Here is a 25,536-nt window from a genome sequence, read left to right as displayed (position 1 = left end):
ATTATTTGTCTTTGTGATTCTTGCATGGAAGACTAGGAGGTAGGTCTTGGCGCTTGTCTGTAAGATCCAAGGTTGTCGCCCCCGGCCTGGAAAGAAAGACCAGGAGGCAACTCGTGGCATAATGGCAAGGCGATGGTCGACACATAACAATCTCATTGATTATGGTATATGTGACATCCCCAAAATCTCGGCCAGAAAAGACTGATTTTCATTTATTCCTTTAAAATAATTTCAGAGTAAATCCTTTTGTTTGAAAGAGTTGCGGAATTTGTTCCCAAAAAAAACGTGATAAAACAATGTTTACCAAAGCATTTCATAAAAGAAATGTATTTTCATTATATAATCAAAAATCGGGATGTCATGTTCCGATACAGACCATAAAGCATAAACGATAACATTAGAAGTCATTCAACAAATATATACATATACAGACTTGTAAACAAAACAACTTGATGGTTCATCCATCTTATGCCCTTGCGCCACTTCCTGTAATACAAATAAAACTGAGTGGGTCAGGCTTGGGAGCCTGGTGAGCATACAGGGTTTTCAACCCACAATAAATAATTAAATTAATTTTCATCAACCAACAATAACCCAATTACCCATTCCTGTTATTCTCACTTTATGTCCCTAAAATAACTAACACAAGGGACCTAGTCTAAAAATATTTCATCGGGGTGACAACACATGCTTCGAGGGTTCCTCAACAATATAAGTCAAATACGGCAACCATGAAGGGCATGGAATATAGCGAATGAACACCCAAGTTCATTAACACCTACAGGTTATGAGCCTGCTAGCGTTCCACTGGATTGTCTAGAAAAGTCCGTGGTCGTCATCTAAATTCCGCTAGATGACTGGATCAAAACAACATCGAAGCCTCTCATCTGTTTATTACACACCAACTATCTACCCATGTTCTACCCAACATATTAGTAGATAAAACATACATTTTTATACATAGTTTCAAAACTTGTATAGCATGCTCAATCAATACATTTTCCACATAACAGATGAGGAACACACATAACACGTATTTCATAGAGAAATAATCAGATCTATAAGATAGAAGAAAGTGAATATACATTCACACACATAACAACAAAATATACACATAACATGTATTTCGTATAAAATACTTCATAATTATGCGTTAGAAGAAAGTAACTACACACTCACTTGATCATAAGATGATCGGATAACACTACGGCTTACAATAGTAGTAATCCTCAGCAGATCTGGAAGATCTTCACAAAAATCGAACTTCTCGCGGGCAGAGCTTCGGCTCGGGAATCGCACTTCTCGGGATCTTCGGGGCTTCGAAACTTGCTTCGGGGCTCAGGGATATTACCGGGGCTTCGGGGTACTTCTAGCACACAAATCGAGGTAAAACGGGAGAGAGAAGAGAGAAAAAGAGCAAATGAGTCGGCTGCCCTCGCATCCTATTTATAGGAGGTTGAGCCTCGCACGTACGTTGGGCGTACGCCGGGCGTACGCGTCCGAAATCGTCACTGCATGCGTCATCTGAAGAACTCGAGTGCGAAGATCGTCATGCTACGCTGTATGCTGGGCGTACAGCAGTACGTTGGGCGTACATCGGATAGGCTCGGTGACTCCCTTTCGGATAATACCAGATTTAAAATTAAATTTTAATATTAATTATTTAACAAACTTTGAAAATTCATATCTTCTTCATACGAACTCCGTTTTCGACGTTCTTTATATCCATGTTTAGGTGAGACTATGCTCTACAACTTTCGTTTAGACTCTATCGGCTAATTTTGACTTTATTTTTATTAATTATTTTTAATAGGTCCGGATAGGAAAACTTCGTTATAAATTCATAACTTCTTCGTTTGACGTCCGTTCTCGCCTAACTTTTCATCGCTTCGATATCAACAACAAGATCTTCCATTCTCATTTAGATTGCTTCGGCTAAAAACTGCTCGATCTCAAATCGAGTATTTCGGGCTGCATACCGCTAAGTCGAAACTTCAATAAATCATAACTTCCTCATACGAAGTCAGATTTTGGCGTTCTTTTTATGCACGCTCTTGGTTTAACAAAATCTACGACTTTCGTTTAGATCACTAAGGTTAAATATCGCTCTAACGTAAATTTCACTTCTTACATCATTTAGCGTTGCCGGTTTTGTCGCGAAACTTCGACGGGTCATAACTTCTTCGTTATAACTCGGATTTCGGCATTCTTTATATCTTCGGAATCCTTGTTTCGACCACTACATCTTTATGCAAAGATATTGGGATTATCCCACACTTCAAATTTGATGCTTATTTTTATTCTTAATTAATCAAACCACATAATTAAGCAATTAATCACAAAACACATAATACTCAAATAATAAACTTCTATTATTTCAAAACGGGTTATAAAGGTTAACCTAGCCTATTATATCAACATTAATGACAGGCCCAGAAACACAGGCGTTACAATTCTCTCCACCTTAGAATGATCCCGTCCCCGAAATCACACATCAACAAACAAATGCGGATAGCAACCCATCATGTCACTCTCCGTCTCCCAGGTGAGATTCGGCTCATTCGTGTGTTTCCATCGGACAAGCACTAACTTGACCATCTTGCGTCGCTACTTCTTAGTCTTTCGGTAAACAATTGCCTTTGGTTCTTCAATCAACCTTTTGTTCTCATCGATTCTCAACTCCGAAAGTGGAATCATGTCGGGAACTTCTCCCGTGAGCTTCCTCAAATAACACACATGGAAAGTGTTATGAATTCCATTCAGTTCTTCTGGTAGTTCGAGCTTGTAAGCTTGGTTCCCAATCCTCTGAAGAACTTTAAACGGTCCAATAAACCTTGGACTTAATTTTCCCCTTTTACCAAATCTTATAAGTCCCTTCCACGGCGAGACTTTAAGCAAGACCGAATCTCCAACTTCGAAAGTCATCGGTCTTCGCTTGTTGTCAGCATAGCTCTTTTGACGATCCTGAGCTGCTAACATTGTTTCCCTAATTATTTTCAACTTTTCAGCAGTTTGATGAATCATCTCCGGTCCCATAAACTGCTTTTCCCCAGCCTCAAGCCAACAAGACGGCGTACGACACTTCTGCCTGTACAAAGTTTGATAAGGTGCCATCTTAATGCTCGAGTGAAAACTATTATTGTAGGAAAGTTCTACCAAAGGTAAATGTTCATCTTAGTTACCTAGGAATTCCAGGGTACATGCCCTCAGCATATCTTCAAGCGTTTGTATCATCCGTTCGCTCTGACCATCAGTCTGCGGATGGTAAGCTGTACTTAAACACAACTTGGTACCCATTTCCTCTTGTAGACTTTTCCAAAACCTCAAGGTGAAACAGCTATCACGATCCGACACAATCGTTAACGAAACACCGTGAAGCCTCACAATTTCCTTCATGTAAGAATTCGCAAGCTTTTCCATAGACCATTTCTCCTTGGCTGTTATGAAATGCGCACTCTTAGTGAATCGATCAACGACCACCCAAATCATGTCGTGACCATTCTTTGTTCTAGGTAGTTTAGTGACAAAATTCATTGCAATGTCTTCCCATTTGCCCATAGGCACAGGTAAAGGTTCTAAACTCCCATATGGTTTCTGATGTTGTGTCTTGACTCTCGCACAAGTCACACACTCGGCCACACACTTTGCAACATCGAGCTTCATCGTTGGCCACTAGTAGTAGGGTTTCAGGTCCCTATACATTTTAGTGCTAACAGGATGAATCGAGTACATGGTTTTGGGAGCTTCTTCCATCAGAAGATCCCTAATTCCTCCTGACTTAGGTACCCAAATACGATCTTGGAATACCTTCAGTCCATGACCGTTTGTACCAAACACCAACGTTTTACCCAAACGTTCCTCCTTTCGGTCATTTTTCTCAAAAGCTTCCTCTTGAGCTTTCTTTATACTCTCCACAATTGTCGAGACAACTTTTATTCTCAACACTCTTGGCCTTTTCCTCTCAACATAGACTTTCCGACTGAGAGCATCAGCAACAACATTAGCTTTATCGGGATGGTAAAGTATCTCACAGTCGTAGTCCTTGAGTAAATCTAGCCAGTGTCGTTGCCTCATATTTAACTCTTACTAATTGAAGAGATATTGGAGACTCTTATGATCAGTGAAAAGTTTGCACGTCGTGCCATAGAGGTAATGCCTCCATATTTTCAGAGCGAAAACTACTGCTGCCAACTCCAAATCATGGGTCGGGTAATTCTTTTCATGCTCCTTCAACTGCCGAGACACATATGCTATCACCTTTTCTCTTTGGGTCAAAACACAACCCAATCCAACCCCAGACGCATCGCTATAAATAGTGAAGTCTTCAACTCCATCGGGTAGAGAAAGTATTGGTGCCTCGCATAGCTTCTTCTTTAACTTCTCGAATGCTTCTTTATGCTTATCACTTCAAGCATAAGTAGCTCCTTTGTGGGTCAAAGCTGTTAATGGACTAGCGATCGAAGAAAAACCTTGGATAAACCTTCGGTAATATCCGGCTAATCCTAAAAAGCTTCGGATCTCCGTGGGACTTTTTGGTTGTTCCCACTTCATTACAGCTTCAATCTTTGTTGGATCAACCATTATCCCTTCTTGGTTGACCACCTGACCCAAGAATTGGACTTCTCGAATCCAAAAATCACATTTGAAGAACTTAGCATACAACTTCTCCTTCTTCAAGACTTCTAACACTTCTCGTAAGTATATGCCATGCTCCTCTTGGCTTTTCGAATAAATCAGAATGTCATCTATGAACACTATCACAGATTTATCAAGGAACGGATTACATACTCTGTTCATTAAATCCATGAATGCTGCTGGAGCATTGGTTAGTCCAAACGACATAACCAAAAACTCGTAGTGTGCATATCGGGTTCTGAATGCAGTCTTCTCTATATCTTGATCTCTTACTTTCAGCTGATGATATCCTGACCTTAGGTCGATCTTCGAGAAATATCTCGAACCTTGTAGTTGATCGAATAGGTCATCAATCCTCAGCAACGGATATGTATTATTTATTGTTGCCTTATTCAGCTCTCGGTAATCTATGCACATTCTCATACTTCCATCTTTCTTCTTTAGAAATAACACCGGAGCTCCCCAGGGTAATGAACTAGGTCTAATGAAACCTTTATTCAATAACTCCTGAAGTTGCATCATCAACTCCTTCATCTCCGTCGGTGCTAATCGATAAGGTGCTTTTGCTATTGGCGTGGTTGCTGGTAACAAGTCTATTCTGAACTTCACTTGTCTATCAGGTGATAATCCAGGAAGTTCTTCGGGAAATACTTCCGGATAATCACACACCACTGGAATACTCTGCATCACCTTCTTTTCCTTCGTAGCATCAATCACGAATGCTAAATATGATGTACATCCCTTGGTCAAACACTTTCTGGCTTTCATTAGGGAAATGATTCCAGAATTTACTCGGCATTTGTCCCCATACACCATAAATGAATCTCTCCCAGGCGAGTTTACTTTAACTATCTTCTTCTTGCATAAAATTTCGGCATCATTGGCGCTAAGCCAATCCATTCCCAAAACAATGTCGAAACCATTGAGTTCGATAGGCAATAATTCCTCATGAAACTTATTCCCATTAAGGTCGATTAAGATGTTTTTCATACGATGGCTAACAGGTACAAACTTGCCACTAGTAACTTCGACTAATAAAGCATTATCTAGTCTATCAATAGGCAAAGCTAGTTTTTTACTAAACTCATGCGAAATAAAGGAGTAGTTGGCTCCAGAATCAAACAAAATTTGAGCAGGTATTTTGTTAACAAGAAAGGTACTTGAAGCGACATCAGCTTCATCTTTCGTAGCCTCAAGTGTCATCTGGAAGGCTCTCGCCTTCGGCTTCAGTGGAATGTTGGGCTTAGCTGCCTCCTTCTTCTTCGGACAGTCTTTCAAAATGTGCCCCTCTTCATTGCAACCAAAACACATCCTTTTGTTGGACGAACACTCATTGGCAAAATGCGCAATTTTTCCACACTTGTAGCAGGTTACATCCTCACTACACTTCCCAAAGTGCTTTTTCTTACACTTATCACACCATTTCACTTCGCCTCCTTTTCCTCCAAACTTTTTCGAATCAGATTTCAAAAATTTGCTTCTCTTACCGGAACCAGATGTTCCCTCAAACTTTCTCTTCTCACCAACCTCAACCTTGTCGGTGGTTCTCCCCTTAATCATGTTCTCAACAGAATTGGCAGCCCAAATAGCTGCCTCTAGAGTAGGTTTCTGACGAACTGTCACTGCGTACTCCCATTAGAGTCCCTTTGCATACCGGTCAACCTTTGTCAACTCATCTGGAACGATGCGCAAATCAAACTCCATCTTATCTGTAAAGTTATTAGTGTATTCATCAACTGACATGCTGTCTTTCGTCAATGTCGGAAACTTGTTCTCTAGTTCCAACAGATTTTGAGCCAAGCAGAACTTGCGCTTGAACTGCACCAAGAATTCTGCCCATGTCAATTGCAGTGGCTCATTACGACTTAAAGTCTTCTCTAGAGTGTTCCACTAACGAACGGCTCCACCTCGGAATTGACGCACTGCATAGATAGTCTGCAACTTGCCTCTGCAGCCACAAGTCATGAAGGCCAATTCCATTTCTGAGATCCAATCCATAACTCCAATCGGATCCTCCTTTCCATTGAAGGTCGATGGTTTGCAAGTTAGAAAGTCCTTGTACTTGCATCCCATTCCATCATTCCTTTCATCATGGTTGTTTTGCCTAACTATCGATGGGTTGGCTTGACCAACAGACCCACTAAAGTTTCCACCTTCCGAGTGCCCTTCATTTAATTCGGGCTCTTCCACACGAATTGACAGTTCTTCACGATTCTGTTGAAGCAACTGCCTAGTTTCATCCATCTGACAATCCAACATTGTTTGAATCGTCATTTGCACACCAGCCATGGTTATTGGCTCAGGTGTTGCTGCTACGATAGGTATTTGTTCAATCACTGGTGGTTGATTCCTGTTTTCATCAGCATTTCCAACTCCACTTCTTGTTCTCACCATTTTTGATCTACACACCGAATAAGGTGAAATTAGATCCTCATTCACGATAGATATTCAAATCATCCTTATCACTCCGAAACGTTTACATGCTAGTTCTAATATCGTAGACGTACACTTAGAATCCTACACATATAAAGTTTCTAGATTCGGTTGACATTAGACCATAGATCCGAAAAAATAATATCATATATGGCAACATAAAACTTTTAGTACATAAAGCATTTTAGGCAACTTTCCTAAAATAAACTAGTGCTCGTGTCTAAAATATAACAGACACACGTCTCAAAATTCCACTTAGCATTCTAAGTTTAAGTCTAGAAATCCTACAAATTCCTAGTTCGCTTAAACTAATGCTCTGATACCAACTGTGACATCCCCAAAATCTCAGCAAGAAAAGACCGATTTTCATTTATGCTTTTAAAATAGTTTTAGAGTAAATCCTTTTGATTTGAAAGAGTTGCGGAATTTGTTCCCAAAAAAAAAACGTGATAAAACAATGTTTACCAAAGCATTTCATAAAAGAAATGTATTTTCATTATATAATCAAAACTCGGGATGTCATGTTTCGATACAGACCATAAAGCATAAACGATAACATTACAAGTCATTCAACAAATATATACATATACAGACTTGTAAACAAAACAAATTGATGGTTCATCCATCTTATGCCCTTGCGCCACTTCCTGTAATACAAATAAAACTGAGTGGGTCAGGCTTGGGAGCCTGGTGAGCATACAGGGTTTTCAACCCACAATAAATAATTAAATTAATTTTCATCAACCAACAATAACCCAATTACCCATTCCCGTTATTCTCACTTTATGTCCCTAAAATAACTAACACAAGGGACCTAGTCTAAAAATATTTCATCGGGGTGACAACACATGCTTCGAGGGTTCCTCAACAATATAAGTCAAATACGGCAACCATGAAGGGCATGGAATATAGCGAATGAACACCCAAGTTCATTAACACCTACAGGTTATGAGCCTGCTAGCGTTCCACTGGATTGTCTAGAAAAGTCCGTGGTCGTCATCTAAATTCCGCTAGATGACTGGATCAAAACAACATCGAAGCCTCTCATCTGTTTATTACACACCAACTATCTACCCATGTTCTAACCAACATATTAGTAGATAAAACATACATTTTTATACATAGTTTCAAAACTTGTATAGCATGCTCAATCAATACATTTTCCACATAACAGATGAGGCACACACATAACACGTATTTCATAGAGAAATAATCAGATCTATAAGATAGAAGAAAGTGAATATACATTCACACACATAACAACAAAATATACACATAACATGTATTTCGTATAAAATACTTCATAATTATGCGTTAGAAGAAAGTAACTACACACTCACTTGATCATAAGATGATCGGATAACACTACGGCTTACAATAGTAGTAATCCTCAGCAGATCTGGAAGATCTTCACAAAAATCGAACTTCTCGCGGGCAGAGCTTCGGCTCGGGAATCGCACTTCTCGGGATCTTCGGGGCTTCGAAACTTGCTTCGGGGCTCAGGGATATTACCGGGGCTTCGGGGTACTTCTAGCACACAAATCGAGGTAAAACGGGAGAGAGAAGAGAGAAAAAGAGCAAATGAGCCGGCTGCCCTCGCATCCTATTTATAGGAGGCTGAGCCTCGTATGCCAGTATGTTGGGCGTACGCATCCGAAATCGTCACTGCATGCATCATCCGAAGAACTCGAGTGTGAAGGTCGTCACGCTTCGCTGTACACTGGGCGTACATCGGATAGGCTCGGTGACTCCCCTTCGGATAATATTGGATTTAAAATTAAATTTTAATATTAATTATTTAATAAACTTTGAAAATTCATATCTTCTTCATACAAACTCCGTTTTCGACGTTCTTTATATCCACGCGTAGGTGAGACTACGCTCTACAACTTTTATTTAGACTCCGTCGGCTAATTTTGAATTTATTTTTATTAATTATTTTTGATAGGCCTGGATAGGAAAACTTGGTTATAAATTCATAACTTCTTCGTTTGACATTCGTTCTCGTCTAACTTTTCATCGCTTCGATACCAACAACGAGATCTTCGATTCTCGTTTAGATTGCTTCGGCTAAAAACCGCTCGATCTCAAATCGAGTATTTCGCGCTGCATACTGCTAAGTCGAAACTTCAATAATCATAACTTCCTCATACGAAGTCAGATTTTGGCGTTCTTTTTATGCACGCTCTTGGTTTAACGAACTCTACGACTATGGAGTTAGCACTGTTAAGTAAACCCTGGTGACTATGGAGTGTGTGCTGAGAGATGGTATGAGTAAACCCTGGTGACTATGGAGTGAGCGCCTACTGTTAAGTATACCCTGGTGACTATGGAGTTAGCGCCAACTGTTAAGTAAACCCTGGTGACTATGGAGTTAGCGCCTACTGTTAAGTAAACCCTGGTGACTATGGAGTTAGCACCTACTGTTAAGTAAACCTTGGTGACTATGGAGTTAGCGCCTACTATTAAGTAAACCTTGGTGACTATGGAGTTATCGCCTATTCTATAAACCTTGGTGACTATAGAGTTAGCGCCTATTGTTAAGTAAACCGTGGTGACTATGGAGTTAGCGCCTATTGTTAAGTAAACCTTGGTGATTGTGGAGTTAGCACCTATTGTTGAGTGAACCTTGGTGACTATGGAGTTAGCGCCTGATAACTATGGATTTAGTACTTGATAGATAAACTTTGGCAGCAATGGACTTCGTGCCAATTCCTTAGGTAAATCCTTAGGAATGAATGAATGCAGGATAGTGGATTCTTAGGGTAAACCCTTGAGAAAATAAAGTAGATATGGAGATGGGTATTTGGGTTGATTGTTTGATAATTGAATATATATATATATATATAAATAAATATATATATATATATGTATATATATATATATATATATATATATATATATATATATATATATATATTATTGTGGGTTGAAAACCCTATATGCTCACCAGGCTCCAAAGTCTGACCCACTCAGTTTTCTTTGCATTACAAGTAATGGCACAAGGGTATAAGTTGGTGGACTTGACGAGAAATTTTGGATTATAGATCAGTAGTTATAAATAACTGTTGTAAGGTCTATTTTATATTGTTTATGCTTTTGGTCTGTATCAGAGCATGATATCCTGAGGTTTTATTATTTAATGAAAATACATTCTCTTTGAGAAACGTTTTGATAAATTTTATCATATTTTGTTTTGGGAACAAATTCCGCAACTCTTTTAATCAAAGGATTACTCTGCTTTTATAAAACAAAGCATAAACAAATCAGTCTTTTCTGGCCGTGAAATTGGGGATGTCACAATTACTCATCATTGTAAAAAAAAAAAAAAAAAAGGGGGGGGGGGGAAGGTAAATTCCTATTTCCTAAAAATTGGCCATTTAGAAAATGTTGTGAATAATCTCAAATTCTGAATAAGATTGTCTTATTAACTTATGGAATTACTGCAACATCCAATATTTCAGAACGTGGAAGTAAAAGCGCTTGAAGCTCTGCCGGTGCAACCTTAAAAGTATAAAACATATAGCCAAGATTAATGACTGTTATTGTCACGAAAAAAAAAGATAACAAAAAAACCTATCAAAATAGGATCTTTGGAAGATATAAGTTACCACAACTTTTTTACCTGAAAACCCTTGCACTTAATGAGTTCCTTTATTCAGTCAACCACAAATAACCTACCATGATCATCAAAATGCCCAAGATCCCAGTGTGCACAAAACCCTGTTTATCTACCATATGCTCTGTAGCTTGTGCATTATTAAGATAACCTATAAATTAAGATCCAAAATAGATTTTTTGCCAAAAAAGCAGATTAAAGATTCGTGTTTTATGTGTAAAAAATGGTAAGATGTTCATACCTTGCATCATGCTAGCTCCTCAAACCCATATTTCACCCATCTAGTTAATTGGAAGAGGCTTGTCGGTATCTGCACTAACTATTTTCACCTCAACACCTGGTAATAGAATCCCGATGGACCCAGAGTTACGTGGGTCAATGATTAGACTCTTCATTGTTATAAGCCCAATTTTTTAAGTCATACCATATCCCTGTTGGGTTTCTTGATTTTGTCATATAATTTCAAAATTCTTACAGAAATTCAAAAATCAAAGCAAAATGGTGTTGAGAACTCTAGCTTATAACTACGAGTCTTATTGTCTACAATGTTTTGTATAAAGTTCAATTACCCCCTTTTTTGGATTGGCAAATTTTAGATCATATGAGTTTGGGTTGTATAATTACTATCATAACATTCTCAACCATTTAAGTTTTTGTCTAATAATAAGTTTTAAATCACAACATTTTTTAATCATAAAATACTCTATTAAAGATCATGACTTATGTAAATCAAAATATTTTTGGATCTTAACAAACTTATTAAAAATAACAATTTTTTATCTTGAAATATTTTGGATCATACATTTTAAGATCATAACATTTTCACCGAAGTCGGGTTTTTGTGTAATAACAAGTTTTGAATTATAATATCTATTAAATCATGTAATTTTGAATTGCAAAAGATACGATTAAAATTCATTATTTTTTTTTGAATCATAATGTTTCGGGTTAAAACAAATTAAAGATCATGTTGAATTATAATAATCTTGTATTATGAATATTTTAACTAATATCATTTTTAACATTAAATTTTTTAAAACTTACAGTATTATAAAATAAAGTTTAATGTATAAAGAATCTTATTTTTTTAAAGTAAATAATAAAGGATATATATATATATATATATATATATATATATATATATATATATATATATATATATATATATATATATATATATATATATATGCGCCAAATTAAGTTTAAAAAGGAGATCATTAAATATATTGGTTCAAATGGAAAGGAAGATTACCTGAATAACCGTAACATGAGGAAACTATTTGGCACACTCCTCCATTAATTCTTTTCCCAAAGATGCAGCACCTGAAGCAATTTGCTTTAAAGAAGATAGATCGAACTTCCTTACTGCATCCTGTTTAGCGAAAGCAAGTATAACCGGAGGAACAACCCATAAATTTTTCGCTCTATATTTCTAAATGCGCTTTAGTAACCCTTCAAAATCAAACTTCCGCTTCGATCCTCTCGACTGGTGACCTTGCCTAGCATATCTAGGTGCTGGCCTACCCCTTCGATCCCCTCGACTGACCTATCACATACTATCACATAATCATAGTCTGTCTAGCATTGCTGGGTACTAAACTACCCCTTCGGCTCTTTCAACGAGTAACTTGGGGACTATCTCCCCTACTACTACCGCACATAATATCATATCACATATATCATAATAGTACATAGAACATAACAAGTAGCAGCAAACTTATATGAATATCACAAAGACAATCATCTAACATACATCTCCTACTATTGGGTCGGCATTGTAGCCTTAGAGTTACTGCTACTGGAAGGTAACTCACCCCTCAATAGACTGCTGAATAACTCGTGCAAAGGTGACACGTCGGCTGCTCCAACTATTCCCCGGCTATCATGACCACATAAACGTTTAATCAGTAACTGTTGGCTCTTCTATGGGTAAACTGACTATTTTACCCATTTTGATCAAATTTGGGCCATGAACTAGGCCCACTCCTTTCTAGTCCTCACTAGGGCCTATTAAGTCCCTAAATGGCCCAATTTTTTAAATTGGGCCTAACTCTTCAAATAGTCTTTTCTTCCATGCCCAAACCAATTCTCGGGCCCTTAACTCACATTTGAAGGCCTATCACATCCCAACTACCGCTATGTGCAAAGCTAGGCCCAAGCCGAGGCCCAATAACTTAAAATCCATTGACTAAGCATACGCATATGTACGCTGCGCGTATTGCTTAAATGGCTTATACGTTGTGCGTATTGGCGTGTACCGCCAGCGTACTATCCTGTTAACCCATCTTCTCCAAAATGACTTAATCCCTTAAGACAGAACATCGAACTTACATATTTGAGTCTCATGCTTCATTCTAGTCTCTAAAGTTGGTTACTTGGTGGCTTGCAACCCACCAAATGAGCCCAACACAAAAAAATGACAATGAACTTCCAAAGAAAATGATAGATCTCTTGCATAGCTTCATAAAAGACTCAAAGCTTATAACTTTATTTCTAAAGGGACTCATTAAGCTTCAAGGGTGGCAACCCTAAGCTCAAAATCGAAGTTGCCTGATCAAGATCCAATCTTTGGACCTAAGAAGGTCCAAATCTTCAAAAACCCTAGATCTAGACTTTGAGGAGGAAAGTTAGGAGCTTTATACCTCCTTTTGATGCCAAATGATGAGCTTAATCCAGATCCCTAAGCTCAAGGTACTCAAAGGTTTCTTCTCCAACCTCTCATTCTCTTCTTCAAAGCTTTTCTTCACCAAAATGAGCTCAAAAGATCATACACAGACAACAATGGAGTATGAGGCGTATCAGGGTTCTCTGAGGGTGAGGGGGTTGGTAGCAAGAACAGGGGTGGCTATAATGGGGTATTTATATGTCTTAAACCTTAAAAATTAGGGTTTGGTATCTGCTCACATACGATGCGCGTACTCCTGGTATGTTGTGCATACGTGCGCACGCCCCCTGTATCCGATGCATGCCTCTATCCCCACGCACGCAAAGACTACACCCAACGTACGTCTTATGGGCGGCTCAATTCCTTGGCCCCTTTTTCTTAAGTCCAATCCAATAATCCTTTTATCTATATTTTACCCATCTATAATTTTAGGAAATAATTAATAATTAATACCTCAAAAGTCGGTCATTACAAAAATACTTCATATCTATGTGTAACATGAAAGTGACTATACACTCACGTGAAAAGGAGGTGATTCGGACAGCACTTCGCTTCTAAAAAATAATCTTCTTTCATGAAACCAGGAGGTTTGCTTGAAACCGGCTAACTCGCATCATATTTATAACCGAGAGGCTTCTGGCTATGCAGGGCGTTCCTGCGACGGTAAACGGGGCATACCTCGGTCGCAGGGCGCTCCGGCCTACGCTGCGCGTTCATATTGACAAATATTCGAAGTTCGGTTGGTCATCGTGGCCGATCCGAGACCAAGTGCTACGAGAAAGCGGAGCGTTCCCCCTCCTTGCACGGGGAGTTCCTCGGACAGCTCGCAAATTGTCATCCCAACATCAAAAATTCATAATTTTCACATACAAGCTCAATTTTTGATGTTGTTTTATATCCACGTGTAGGTAGAGATGTGCTCTACAACTTTGGTTTAGACTCCGTTGGCTAATTTTGATTTTTTAAAAAAAAGTTCAACAGGCCGGGATACGAGAAGTCCGTTAAAAATTTATAAATTATTCATCCAACGTCCAATTTCGTTTGTCTTTTTACCGTTGTGCTACTATTAACGAGATCTTTGATTTTCGTTTAGGTTGTGTTGGCTAGAAATCGTTCGATCTAATATTCGAACTCCAGGCTGCATATCGCTAAGCCGAAACATAGAGAAATCATAACTTCCTCATACAAAGTCAGATTTGGGCGTTCTTTTTTACGCACGCTCTCAGTTTAACGAACACTATGACTTTCATTTAGATCACTAAGACTATAAAGTCCTCTATTGTAAATTCACTATTTACGCCACACAGTGTGGTACCGGTTCTGTCGCGAAACATCGACATGCCATACCTTCTTCGTTATAACTCAGATTTCGACGTTCTTTATATCTCCGAAATCTTTGTCACGACCACTAAAACTTTCTTTATCGATAACGGTCTTATCTAACATTTTATTCTTGACACTTATTTTTATTATATCTTTGCAAACAAGTATATAATCACATAAAAGCACAAAATCCACATAATATTCAAGTAATTCATCTTTATTACATTAAAATAGGTTACAACGGTTGACCTAGACTATTACATCATCACATCGATGCTTAGCCTCGAAACACGGGCGTTACAAAAGCTTAATTCATAAAGTTGTGAGAGTCCATTTCCCACGATGTGGCAATTTGCCAGCTACAACGTGGCGACAAGTGTCACCGTGACTGTTTTTTTGTGAAGCTGCTACAACGTGGACTATGGTGGCCACGACGTGGAGGTCAGTTAGGGTTTACTTTTTACTAAGTTGACTTTTGGTCAACTTACGGGGTTTAGTGTGTAGTCTGAGAGGGTACTTCTATATTGATGATTATTTGATTCATAATATAAGTCTTCACTGTCAGAGAGCTATTGTGATTGTATGATATTGCGAGGTGAATCTTCTCACTATACTACTTGTGTGCGAATGCTAGACTAGTCGAGTGTTATTTGTAGATTGTTGTTGTGTGTATTATTGGTTGTTGATAACCTACAAGGTTGTGGATAATCCATAGGGTTGTTGTGAGCCCATAGGACTACTGATAATCTTAGGGTTGCTAATAACGCATAACTGTTCATTATGTTATGTTGTATGTGATATTTTGGGGGAACTCGCTAAACTTCGTGCTTACAGTTGTGGATTTAAATATTTTTGGGTCCTTCAGATGATCGTGGATTTAAATATTTTTTTATGCACGCTCTCGGTTTAATGAACACTACGACTTTCCTTTAGATCACAAAGACTATAAAGTCCTCTATTTTAAATTCACTATTTACGCCACACAGTGTCGTACCGGTTCTGTCGCGAAACTTCGGCATGCCATAACTTCTTTGTTATAACTCGGATTTCAACGTTCTTTATATATCTTCAGAATCTTTGTCACGACCACTAAAACTTTCTTTATTGATAACGGTCTTATCTAACGTTTTATTCTTGACGCTTATTTTTATGATATCTTTGCAAACAAGTATATAATCACACAAAAGCACATAATTCACATAATATTGAAGTAATTCATCTTTATTACTTTAAAACAGGTTACAACGGTTGACCTAGACTATTACATCATCACATTGATCTTAGTTGCGAAATATGGGCGTTACAAAATCTTAATTCATAAAGTTGTGAGAGTCTAGTTCCTACAATGAGGCAATTTGCCAGATACAACGTGGCGACAGGTGTCACTGCGACTGTTTTTCTGTGAAGCTGCTACAACGTGGCCTATGGTGGCCACGACGTGGAGGTCAGTTAGGGTTGACTTTCTACCAAGTTGACTTTTGGTCAACTTATGAGTTTTAGTGTGTAGTCTGAGAGGGTACTTCTATATTGATGATTATGTGATTCATAATACTAGTCTTCACTGTCAGAGAGCTATTGTGATTGTATGATATTGCGAGGCGAGTCTTCTCACTATACTACTTGTGTGTGAATGCTAGACTAGTCGAGTGTTATTTGTTGATTGTTGTTGTGTGAATTATTGGTTGTTGATGACCTACAAGGTTGTTGATAATCCATAAGGCTGTTATGAGCCCATAGGACTATTGATAATCCTAGGGTTGCTAATAACGCATAACTGTTCATTATGTTAGGTTGTAGATGATATTTTGGGTGAACTCGCTAAACTTCATGCTTACAGTTGTGAATTTAAATGTGTTTCGGGTACTTCAGATGATCGTGGAAAGGAGAAGGCTTGACTGTATACACTCATCGACACCTTTTGTGATTCCGCATTATTATGATACTCTAATTCTAGGATGATTGTATTTTGAAACTTATGGTTTTTCTTGACTTGGTTTTTATGGAAACAATGTTTTTACCTAATTTAAAAATGAAAATTTTGGTTGTATAAATGAGACATTACATTGTTATAACGAACCCAAACAGATAACCCTTCACTTTGTAAACTGCTTCACCAGTCATTAGAAACTATTTGTTTCATATTTTTTTAGAGTGCAAGGCCTCATCGTCTTCATTTGAGTAAGAGAATCATGAATATTAAGATTTAAGAACTGTATCATTGATATTCGAATATGAATTCGGAAAAGAGCATAAAATGATGAATCCAAAGTCTTCCTCATCATACTTAGATTAGAAATAATTTCTTTGAGGTCGAATATATGGGTAAGAAATCTCCACTTTTTGAAATTTGTGTAAGAACAACTTATGTTTCCAATGCATCTTGTTTGTAAGAACCTTCTTCATACAAATAGATTCAAGTTTCAACCAAATAGCTCTTGAAGACTTTTGTTAAGTACTTGTTGAATAATATTGTTGTGTAAGTAAAGTCAAATACAAGCAAGAGGATGCTGGATGCGGATCCTTTCTTTCTTCATTTGGAGTCCAAGTAGCTTTAGATTTACCTACAAACAAATCTAAAGCGTCCTCATAATCCGTTTATTCCAAAAGATCTCTCATCTTCACTTGCCAAAGTGACAATTAATCTAGTGTTACAATGTAGCCATGAGAAAAAAATCGATGTACATATAATTTGTAATACAGCTAATCGTCGATTTATAGATCAGTTCAAGAAAATCATTTCATAAGGGCTAAGAACTGATTTATATGGCTGGGAAAAAAATTGTATATCAGGTTGTGTATGACTTTAAGGAAAAATAATAATATACGTCTTACGTGCATATGAGCTTAAGATAAAAATTTAAAAGGGTATTGTTGGTTAAAAACGATTATAAAGGGGATGTTGTTTTCTTAATTTAAATAAAGCGGCTAATACAAATAGGCCAATATTATTTATTTACTGTTGGTTTTACTTTTGAGGCTTAAGGAAAAACGATGAGGAGCTTCTATATATCAATTAAAGAGCTGTGATATATCTTTTAACAATTGATATGTAGGGCTGATAATCAGGCTTAAAAAATCAACTAATAATAAACACAACTTTTAGTGGCTTAAGAAAATCAATAAAGAGATTTGTATGACAGCTTCAAAATAAAAAACAACAATGGTGGCTAACATATGGTTTGTGGTTTCCTTGAGCTTTTAGAAATGGATTAATGAGGCAAATTAATAGGTTTAGAAAATCCATAAAAACCATAGCTTGAATGTTTATTGGCAACAAGAAAAAAACGATTATAATATTGGCAGTATAGAGTCACCAAGAAAGAACCTTTTGGGTTCGAGAAATACTATCAATGTGTAGGCACAATCGACTAAAGAAAACAACTTTTTTGAAACGCTTTCTAACAGTCTTGTAGTAGAGGCCAAGAAGAAACCCATTAGGGTTGAAGAAAACGAAGAAATATGTGGTTGTAGTTGTGATCTTCAAAAGAGTAAGATAAAACCGACTTCACGAAATTCTTTGTAGGTTTAAATAGTAGTCGATAATAGTGAAGAGTATAAGTTACTCATGAAGGAATTTGTTAGAGTTCAATAATGTAGAGTTAGATAGATATTACTGGAAAAGCATAAGGAAAATAAAAATACAAAACATTGTTCTTAAATGAACTCAAACTTAAACAAACGAAACACACCATTGTTTTTCTTCTTATTAAATAATGGAACATATTACTTTAATAAAGGAACATATTACTGGAAACAAAGAGATACGAAAATAAAAATCATACAGATAAAACCACTTAAAAGAACGAACGACACCATTATTCATGTTCGTTTACTTATTAAATAAAGGAACATACATGAACATACATGACTCTCCTTATTGACGTTACCAACTTTAACAATTTTTACACGGATAGTTAAAAAACAAAAGTTCACAACTTTTATGGTATACAGAAAATTCTAAGTTTTTGATTTCATAAAATCTTATGTTTCGGATCGAACTTTTTCAATAAGTTCCCGCCTTAGAAGTTTCCCTGCAGCCGATTTTGGCACACTGCTTACAAATGTCACTCGCTTCAATCTTTTATAAGGTGCAACCTATATCGATTATATTCCAATGAGTATTATTTTTATTAAAATACAAAAACATTACAAACCTTTACCTGTTCAGCAATAAATTTCTTAACATCTTCTTCGGTCAACGAACTGTTTGGAGACCGGACCACAAATGCAATCGGGACCTCGCCAGCTTCCACATTGGGAAACCTACCATAATATATATTGATTGGTTACATCATTTCAGATCTAAAAGAGAAAGTTGAAGGAAAGAGCAATGTAATTTTCCCTTTTTACCAATGTGGGAAATATACTTCAACTTTTATGCATAATAGCAATGTACTTATTGTCAATGCAACAAATTTTAATCTGGAAAACAAATAACTTTTTTGCCATTTGATTTTTGTTTTACTTTTGTAGTTTTTTTTCATATATGGTAATACATTTTCCAAATCACTATTCAAATATTATTGTTTAAGTATTTTGTTACTAAAGGTAAAAGTGAAAGTATTATACTTTATATTTTCCCCTATAATAACAACGTACTTATGATTTTCTAACAAAAACAACAATTTTAACCTGGAAAATCGGTAATTGGTTACCATTTTTTTTTGTTTTTATCCTTTTTGCTCATATGGCATTCAACTAATAATGTTGTGGTTATACAAGTACCAAATCTACATTGAGATATTTGGGATAAAGTACATTGTATTATGGAAATTAAGATAGAAAACTATATTACTCATTATGGTAAAAAAAAAAAAAAAAAAAAGGAAAGGTATATTCCTATTTCCTGAAAATTTGCCATTTAAAAAATGTTGTCAATGAGCTTCAAATTCTAAATAAGATTGTCTTTTTAACTTACGGAATTACTGCAGCATCCAATATTTCAGAGTGTGAAAGCAAAAGTGCTTCAAGCTCTGCCGGTGCAACCTTAAAAGTATAAAACGTATAGACAAGATTAATGATTATTATTGTCAAGAAAAAAAGATAACAAAAAAACCTATCGAAATAGGATCTTTGGAAGATATAAATTTCCAAAACTTTTGTACCTGAAAACCCTTGCACTTAATGAGTTCCTTTATTCGGTCAACCACAAATAATTGACCATGATGATCAAAATACCCAAGATCCCCACTATGCACAAAACCCTCTTTATCTACCATAAGCTCTGTAGCTTGTGCATTATTGAAATAACCTATAAATTAAGATCCAAAAAAGATTTTATGCCAAAATAGTAGATTAAAGATTCATGTTTTATGTTTAAAAAATGATAAGATGAACATACCTTGCATCATGCTAGCTCCTCGAATCCATATTTCACCCATCTGGTTAATAGGAAGAGGCTTATCAGTATCTACACTAACTATTTTCACCTCAACACCTGGTAGTAGAATCCCGGTTGAACCAGAGTTACGTGGGCCTATGATTAGACTCTCCATTGTTATAAGCCCAGTTGTTTCAGTCATACCATATCCCTGTTGAGTTTCTTGATTTTGTCATATAAATATAAGATTCTTAAAGAAATTCAAAAATCAAAGCAAAATGGTGTTCACAACTCTAGCTTAAAACTAATAGTCTTATCTTATACAACATTTTGTATAAAGTTTAGTTACACCCTTTTGAATCAGCTCATTTTAGATCATATGATTTTGGGTCGTATAATTTACTATGATAACATTTTCAACCAAATTAAGTTTTTGTCTAATAAAAAGTTTTAGATCACAACATTTTTTTACTCAAAAAATATTCTATTAACGATCACGATTTATGTAAATGAAAATATTTTGGATCTTAACAAACTAAGGTATTATGAACTCGTTGAAAATAACAATTTTTTTTTATCAAAAACTATTTTGGATTATACAATTTAGGATCGTAACATTTTCACTGAACTTGGGTTTTTGTTTAATAACAAGCTTTGAATCATAATATCTATTAAATCGTATAATTTTGAATTGTAAAAGATAACGTTAATGATTATAAATATTTTGAATGATAATATTTTCAGTAAAAACAAATTAAAGATCATAACATGTTGAATTATAACAATATTGTATTATGAATATTTTAACTATATCATTTTGGATAATATCTTTTTCAAGTTTAATTTTTTAAAAACCTAGAATATTATAAACTAAACTTATATATATATATATATATATATATATATATATATATATATATATATATATATATATACTAGCAGTGCACCCGCGCAAAGCGGCGGGACATGTAAATTCTTTCAGTGATATGTTTCCTCTACAAAAATGTTATGTTACAAAAGAAAGTACACGTCGAAGACAAAATAATCAAACTATGGTGTTATTTGGGAAATAAAGTCATTTTTTGTTCCTGGACGGTGGACTTTATAGTAGAGGAGGGAGCAAAGAGGTATATGCGATTGGAGGGATATTTGAATCAACATGCTAAATTTAAGGATATCTAAAAGGGTTCAAAATTTGAATGAATCCGAGATTTGAGGAAACCATATCAAATTGTTGAGAAATATATGGAGATTTGATGATAAATATTTGAATTCAAAATATGGTTAAAATTTAATATTATTTTATTAATGATTACTTGTACTATCAGCTTCATCATTTGGACGTCTTAAAAAAATATTATTATTATAATCAATCTATTTTTAGAAATAGTTAGATTTCTTTTATAAGATAGTAAAGATATATATATATATATAAGAAATAAAGAATTAAAACATTAGGTGCGAAATTAAGTTTAAAATGACAAACAATCGAACAATTATAAATGGCCAGAAAGGAGATCATTAAATATATTTAGTTCAAATGCAATGGAAGTTTACCTGAATAACTGTAACATGAGGGAACTTTTTGGCACACTCCTCCATTAATTCTTTCCCTAAAGGTGCAGCACCTGAAGCAATTTGCTTTAAAGAAGATAGATCGAACTTCTTTACTGCATCCTGTTTAGCCAAAGCAAGTATAACCGGAGGAACAACCCATAAATGTGTCGCTCTATATTTCTCAATGTTCTTTAGTAACCCTTCAAAATCAAACTTCCCCATTGATATGATGGTATTCCCTTCCTGTAGCTGAGAATATAGTATAGTCGCAAGTCCGGCTATATGAAACATGGGCAAGACACATATGAACCTGTAGTCTTTCTCCCCCATTAATCTTTGATCTGAAGTAATCATCTGTGAGTTAGAGATGAAATTCATATGGCTTAAAACGACACCCTTACTAACACCGGTTGTTCCAGAAGAGTACAGTAAGGCCGCAGTATCATCTCCTCCGATGGACACATTAGGGAGTTCTGAGACTGAGGAAGATGTTGAAATCAAATCGTTATATGAATAACATCCTTTTCTTGGACTTTCTGACCCTAAAAACACAACCGGCAGGCCAAAGCTTTCAACTTTTTGGTACAATGCTGGAATGGTGATGATGAGTTTGGGTTTAGAGTCTTGGAGTTGTTTGGATAGCTCGCCGACAGTGTACTGAGGGTTGACGGTGGTGGCTATGGCACCGAGAGCGATGACAGAGAAAAGAGAGACGGAGTATTGGATTGAGTTGGGGGCGAAGAAGAGGACGACGTCGTTCTTGGAGATACCCAGTTGGGTGTTCAAGGCTTGAGAAAGCTTGGCTACGGTGGTTTTGAATTCAGAGAAAGTGAGGGTTTCGCCGGAGTCGCAGTCGATTAAGGCCGGTTTGTTTGGGTACGATGAAACGTTACGGAAGAGGAAGGAGATCATTGATGTGTGTTGTTTTGCTGGGATGACTACTGGTGGTCGGAGTGATCGGAATATTCCGTCATGGCCATACCCAGATTTGTCCATCGACATTGTGTGTGTTTTTGATAGATGAGCAATTTCTACCAAATGATATTCAAGTGCTCATCACCTTCATATCTTTCACATTTTATACTCCTCCATCTTGGCTAGTGACGGGTCTAACATTCTTTTTTCTAAATTTTCATTCTGAAATAATATATCTAAGTAATAAATTATAGTTTAAATAATCTATTAATTATTGAAGTTGTGAAAAAGAAAATTAACAATCTTGTAGAATATTATAGGGATATTAATTAAAGGTTGTTATAAAAGGCCTAATATTATAGATACAGTTAATTAATTCACATAGAGTTTAGGAACAGCCTACTTTTTGCGGAAATTGGCCTTTTATATTTATCAAAAATGGAAAGTGATATTTGGATTAATAATTTACACAAAGGTAAAATACATTTGCATCTATCGTACAAGTTAGTAAAATATAAATTCAAGTTGAAGAATTAATTTATTAAGTGGAAATAACAATTCTCATCAGAAATTGGTCACTAAATTTGATATTTTTCGGATTTTCCAGCTAGTTTACGTGTACCACCGATTCAACCAATCTTTCATCTTCCTTGTTTTTCTTTTCGACCTTCACCTTAATTTTTTTCTCCCTAGACGTAATCAGTCGACACTGTTGTATGAGAAAAGAACTGTGACTCTATCGGTTAGTGAACGTTCAGGTTTTTGGCCTTTGCCTTGTTACCATTGGCATCACAGACGCTCCCATATTGAATGAAACTTCACACAACGTTGCTTCAAGCTCGCCGGACACCACCCCCACTATCTTTCTGCCACTTGCCCGACCTTCTTCCCCTCAATTTGAAATTTAAATACTCTCATTTGATTCAATCTAACATTGATATCGAAGGAAACATGTGGTTTTCTAGTTTGGACAACTCGATAGCTTAATTATGTGCCGATTTATGTTCTTATCGATTCATTGTTTTAATTTGATCTTAGTTATGGATCGGTAGGGTATGAGATTTTTAGTTTATGATTGTCGTTTTTTCAGCTTAGGTTATTGGTTGAACAGTATTGTATGTTTAGTTTTTGCCCACCATATGTTCACTAAAATGTGTGAGTGGCTGTTTGATGCTTCAACTTCTACTATTCTTTCGTACTATTTCAGCTTCAATTTGAGTGGCTGTTTGCGGGGACTTGATTGAGGGGTTGTGCCAGTGCTCTACAGAAACGGGTAGCGTGCCCCTTCCTGTTGCAATTTCTGCAGTGTAACTCTCGGCAGGCTCCATAGTGATGGAAGTTACACTTGTTTCATTTTAGGCGAATCCTCGCATATTGTTGTGCTGTCGTTGGCGTGGCAGGTGTTGTAACAACATGAACAACAACAATCTATTGTTTCTTCGAGGGATCTTGAGTTGGTTGTCCCTTTTTCCTACTCTCAGATCTTCGTTTATGGTCACCCTCTTTTGGTAGTTTAAGAATGGGGGTCATTATTCCTTGGCGGACTCCCTTCTGGGCACGTGCAAATTTCAAATACTGATTCTGTTTTCTCGAAACATTGCTTTAGAGCAATGACTCATCCACTTCCGCTAAACTATTTAGGTTTTAATTCATGAAGTCTTTATATGTACACTCCCTAGAGTGTATGTGGATATTTCCATGATTAGATGGGTTAGCACCACTTACCGCCCATTGGTACCACTTGCATGGATATGAGACATGGCGGCTGTTACGGTGGTATTCACCGTAGTCTGGAACATAGTGGGGTCATATTATGGACGTGGTTGTAGTGGATTTGTTGTCGTGTTGTTATTACGCCTGATATATCTACGAGGCAACATCTTTCTGTCATAAAATTTAAAGTTGAAAGGTAGGTAAAATATCGGTAGAGGTTATAAATCAAATGTCATACGAACTAGGTTATTGTATTTGACTGTAACATGCTCCGAAAGTGTTTTGTAATCAATTCATAATAGAAGTTTATGTGAAAAATAAACTTATGAATTTTTCATAGTGACTACCATCACTGAATTTTTTTGACTTGATTTGTAGTTATCAGTTGTGATGAAAGACGTGATAAACCTAACACATAGTGTGAGTAGTGTAATCACTAACTCACTGGTTTATATTATTTTCTTAACTATTAATATTCCGTATAAGGTGGTCTCTAAATTGTTTCTAATAGGACAAGGTTTGTTAATGATGTATCTAGTGCCTTTCTCTTCGGTCGATCCTTTCTTGGAATCCTCCTTGTAAAACCTCTTTTGGTTCTGTCTTGATTCCTCTGTTGGTTGTTTGTGATGTTTAGGTGTGTCAGTTGTGCGAGAATGGAAGTGTCTAAAGAATCTATGAGATTAATTAAACATTTTTATTAACATAATTTTTTTTTACGAAAATGATCCTTACCTGGTCTTTCTATAATCACTTAGTGTATACAGATTATATATAACTAAGATCAAATAGATCGTCGAATAAGTGATCCTACTCTAAAATCACAACCAAACAAGGAACAGGAAGTCGAGTGAAAATCACAAATTCTAAGTCTATAAAATCTCAATTATATATAACCTTAACGTATACTCTCAGTAATTATAGACCTAACAGTAAAGATCTTTTAGTTTTCACATAAGTTAGTTATAGTACCTAAAATAATACTATAGTATTTTAACTTTATGTTTTGTTCTAGCATTTCTTTGTATATAGGGATGGTAAGTTTTAGGCTTGCTGCAACACCACTATCGATCCCAAACAGATATTGATCGTATCTAAAACAAATATAGTTGATTAGGCTATATTTATCGCAGATATGATTACATAACTGTTTAAGTTTGACTGTAATGTCCAAAATCTAATGCTACTGTTTTGTTCTTCTTGTAATATTTGTTCTAGTATATATATATATATATATATATATATATATATATATATATATATATATATATATATATATATATATATATATATATATATATATATATGCTTGTATGTATACTTTCATAAAAATATACTTATATTTTAAAAGTATACTTT

General features: G+C 36.1%; 1 protein-coding gene and 1 pseudogene across 1 annotated transcript; both read right to left on the bottom strand.

The window, feature by feature from the left end:
• Window positions 1-10,500: 10,500 nt before the first annotated feature.
• On the bottom strand, window positions 10,501-14,069 carry LOC145002557 (putative CoA ligase CCL7; annotated as a pseudogene).
• Window positions 14,070-18,469: 4,400 nt separating this feature from the next.
• LOC145001557 (putative CoA ligase CCL7) lies at window positions 18,470-22,620 on the bottom strand. The gene is made up of 6 exons (XM_078960927.1): window positions 21,553-22,620; window positions 20,017-20,206; window positions 19,781-19,926; window positions 19,594-19,661; window positions 18,836-18,938; window positions 18,470-18,770 (listed from the first exon to the last, which is right to left on the bottom strand). The coding sequence occupies exons 1-6, from the start codon at window positions 22,552-22,554 to the stop codon at window positions 18,657-18,659; spliced, it is 1,623 nt and encodes a 540-aa protein (XP_078817053.1). The 5' UTR covers window positions 22,555-22,620; the 3' UTR covers window positions 18,470-18,656.
• Window positions 22,621-25,536: the final 2,916 nt, after the last annotated feature.

This window comes from Lactuca saligna, chromosome 6 (assembly GCF_052625555.1).
Source record: "Lactuca saligna cultivar CGN05327 chromosome 6, ASM5262555v1, whole genome shotgun sequence".
Classification (NCBI taxonomy): Eukaryota; Viridiplantae; Streptophyta; class Magnoliopsida; order Asterales; family Asteraceae; genus Lactuca; species Lactuca saligna.
The sequence above is the reverse complement of the archived record's forward strand: the minus strand, read 5'-3'. Positions and strand labels throughout refer to the sequence as shown.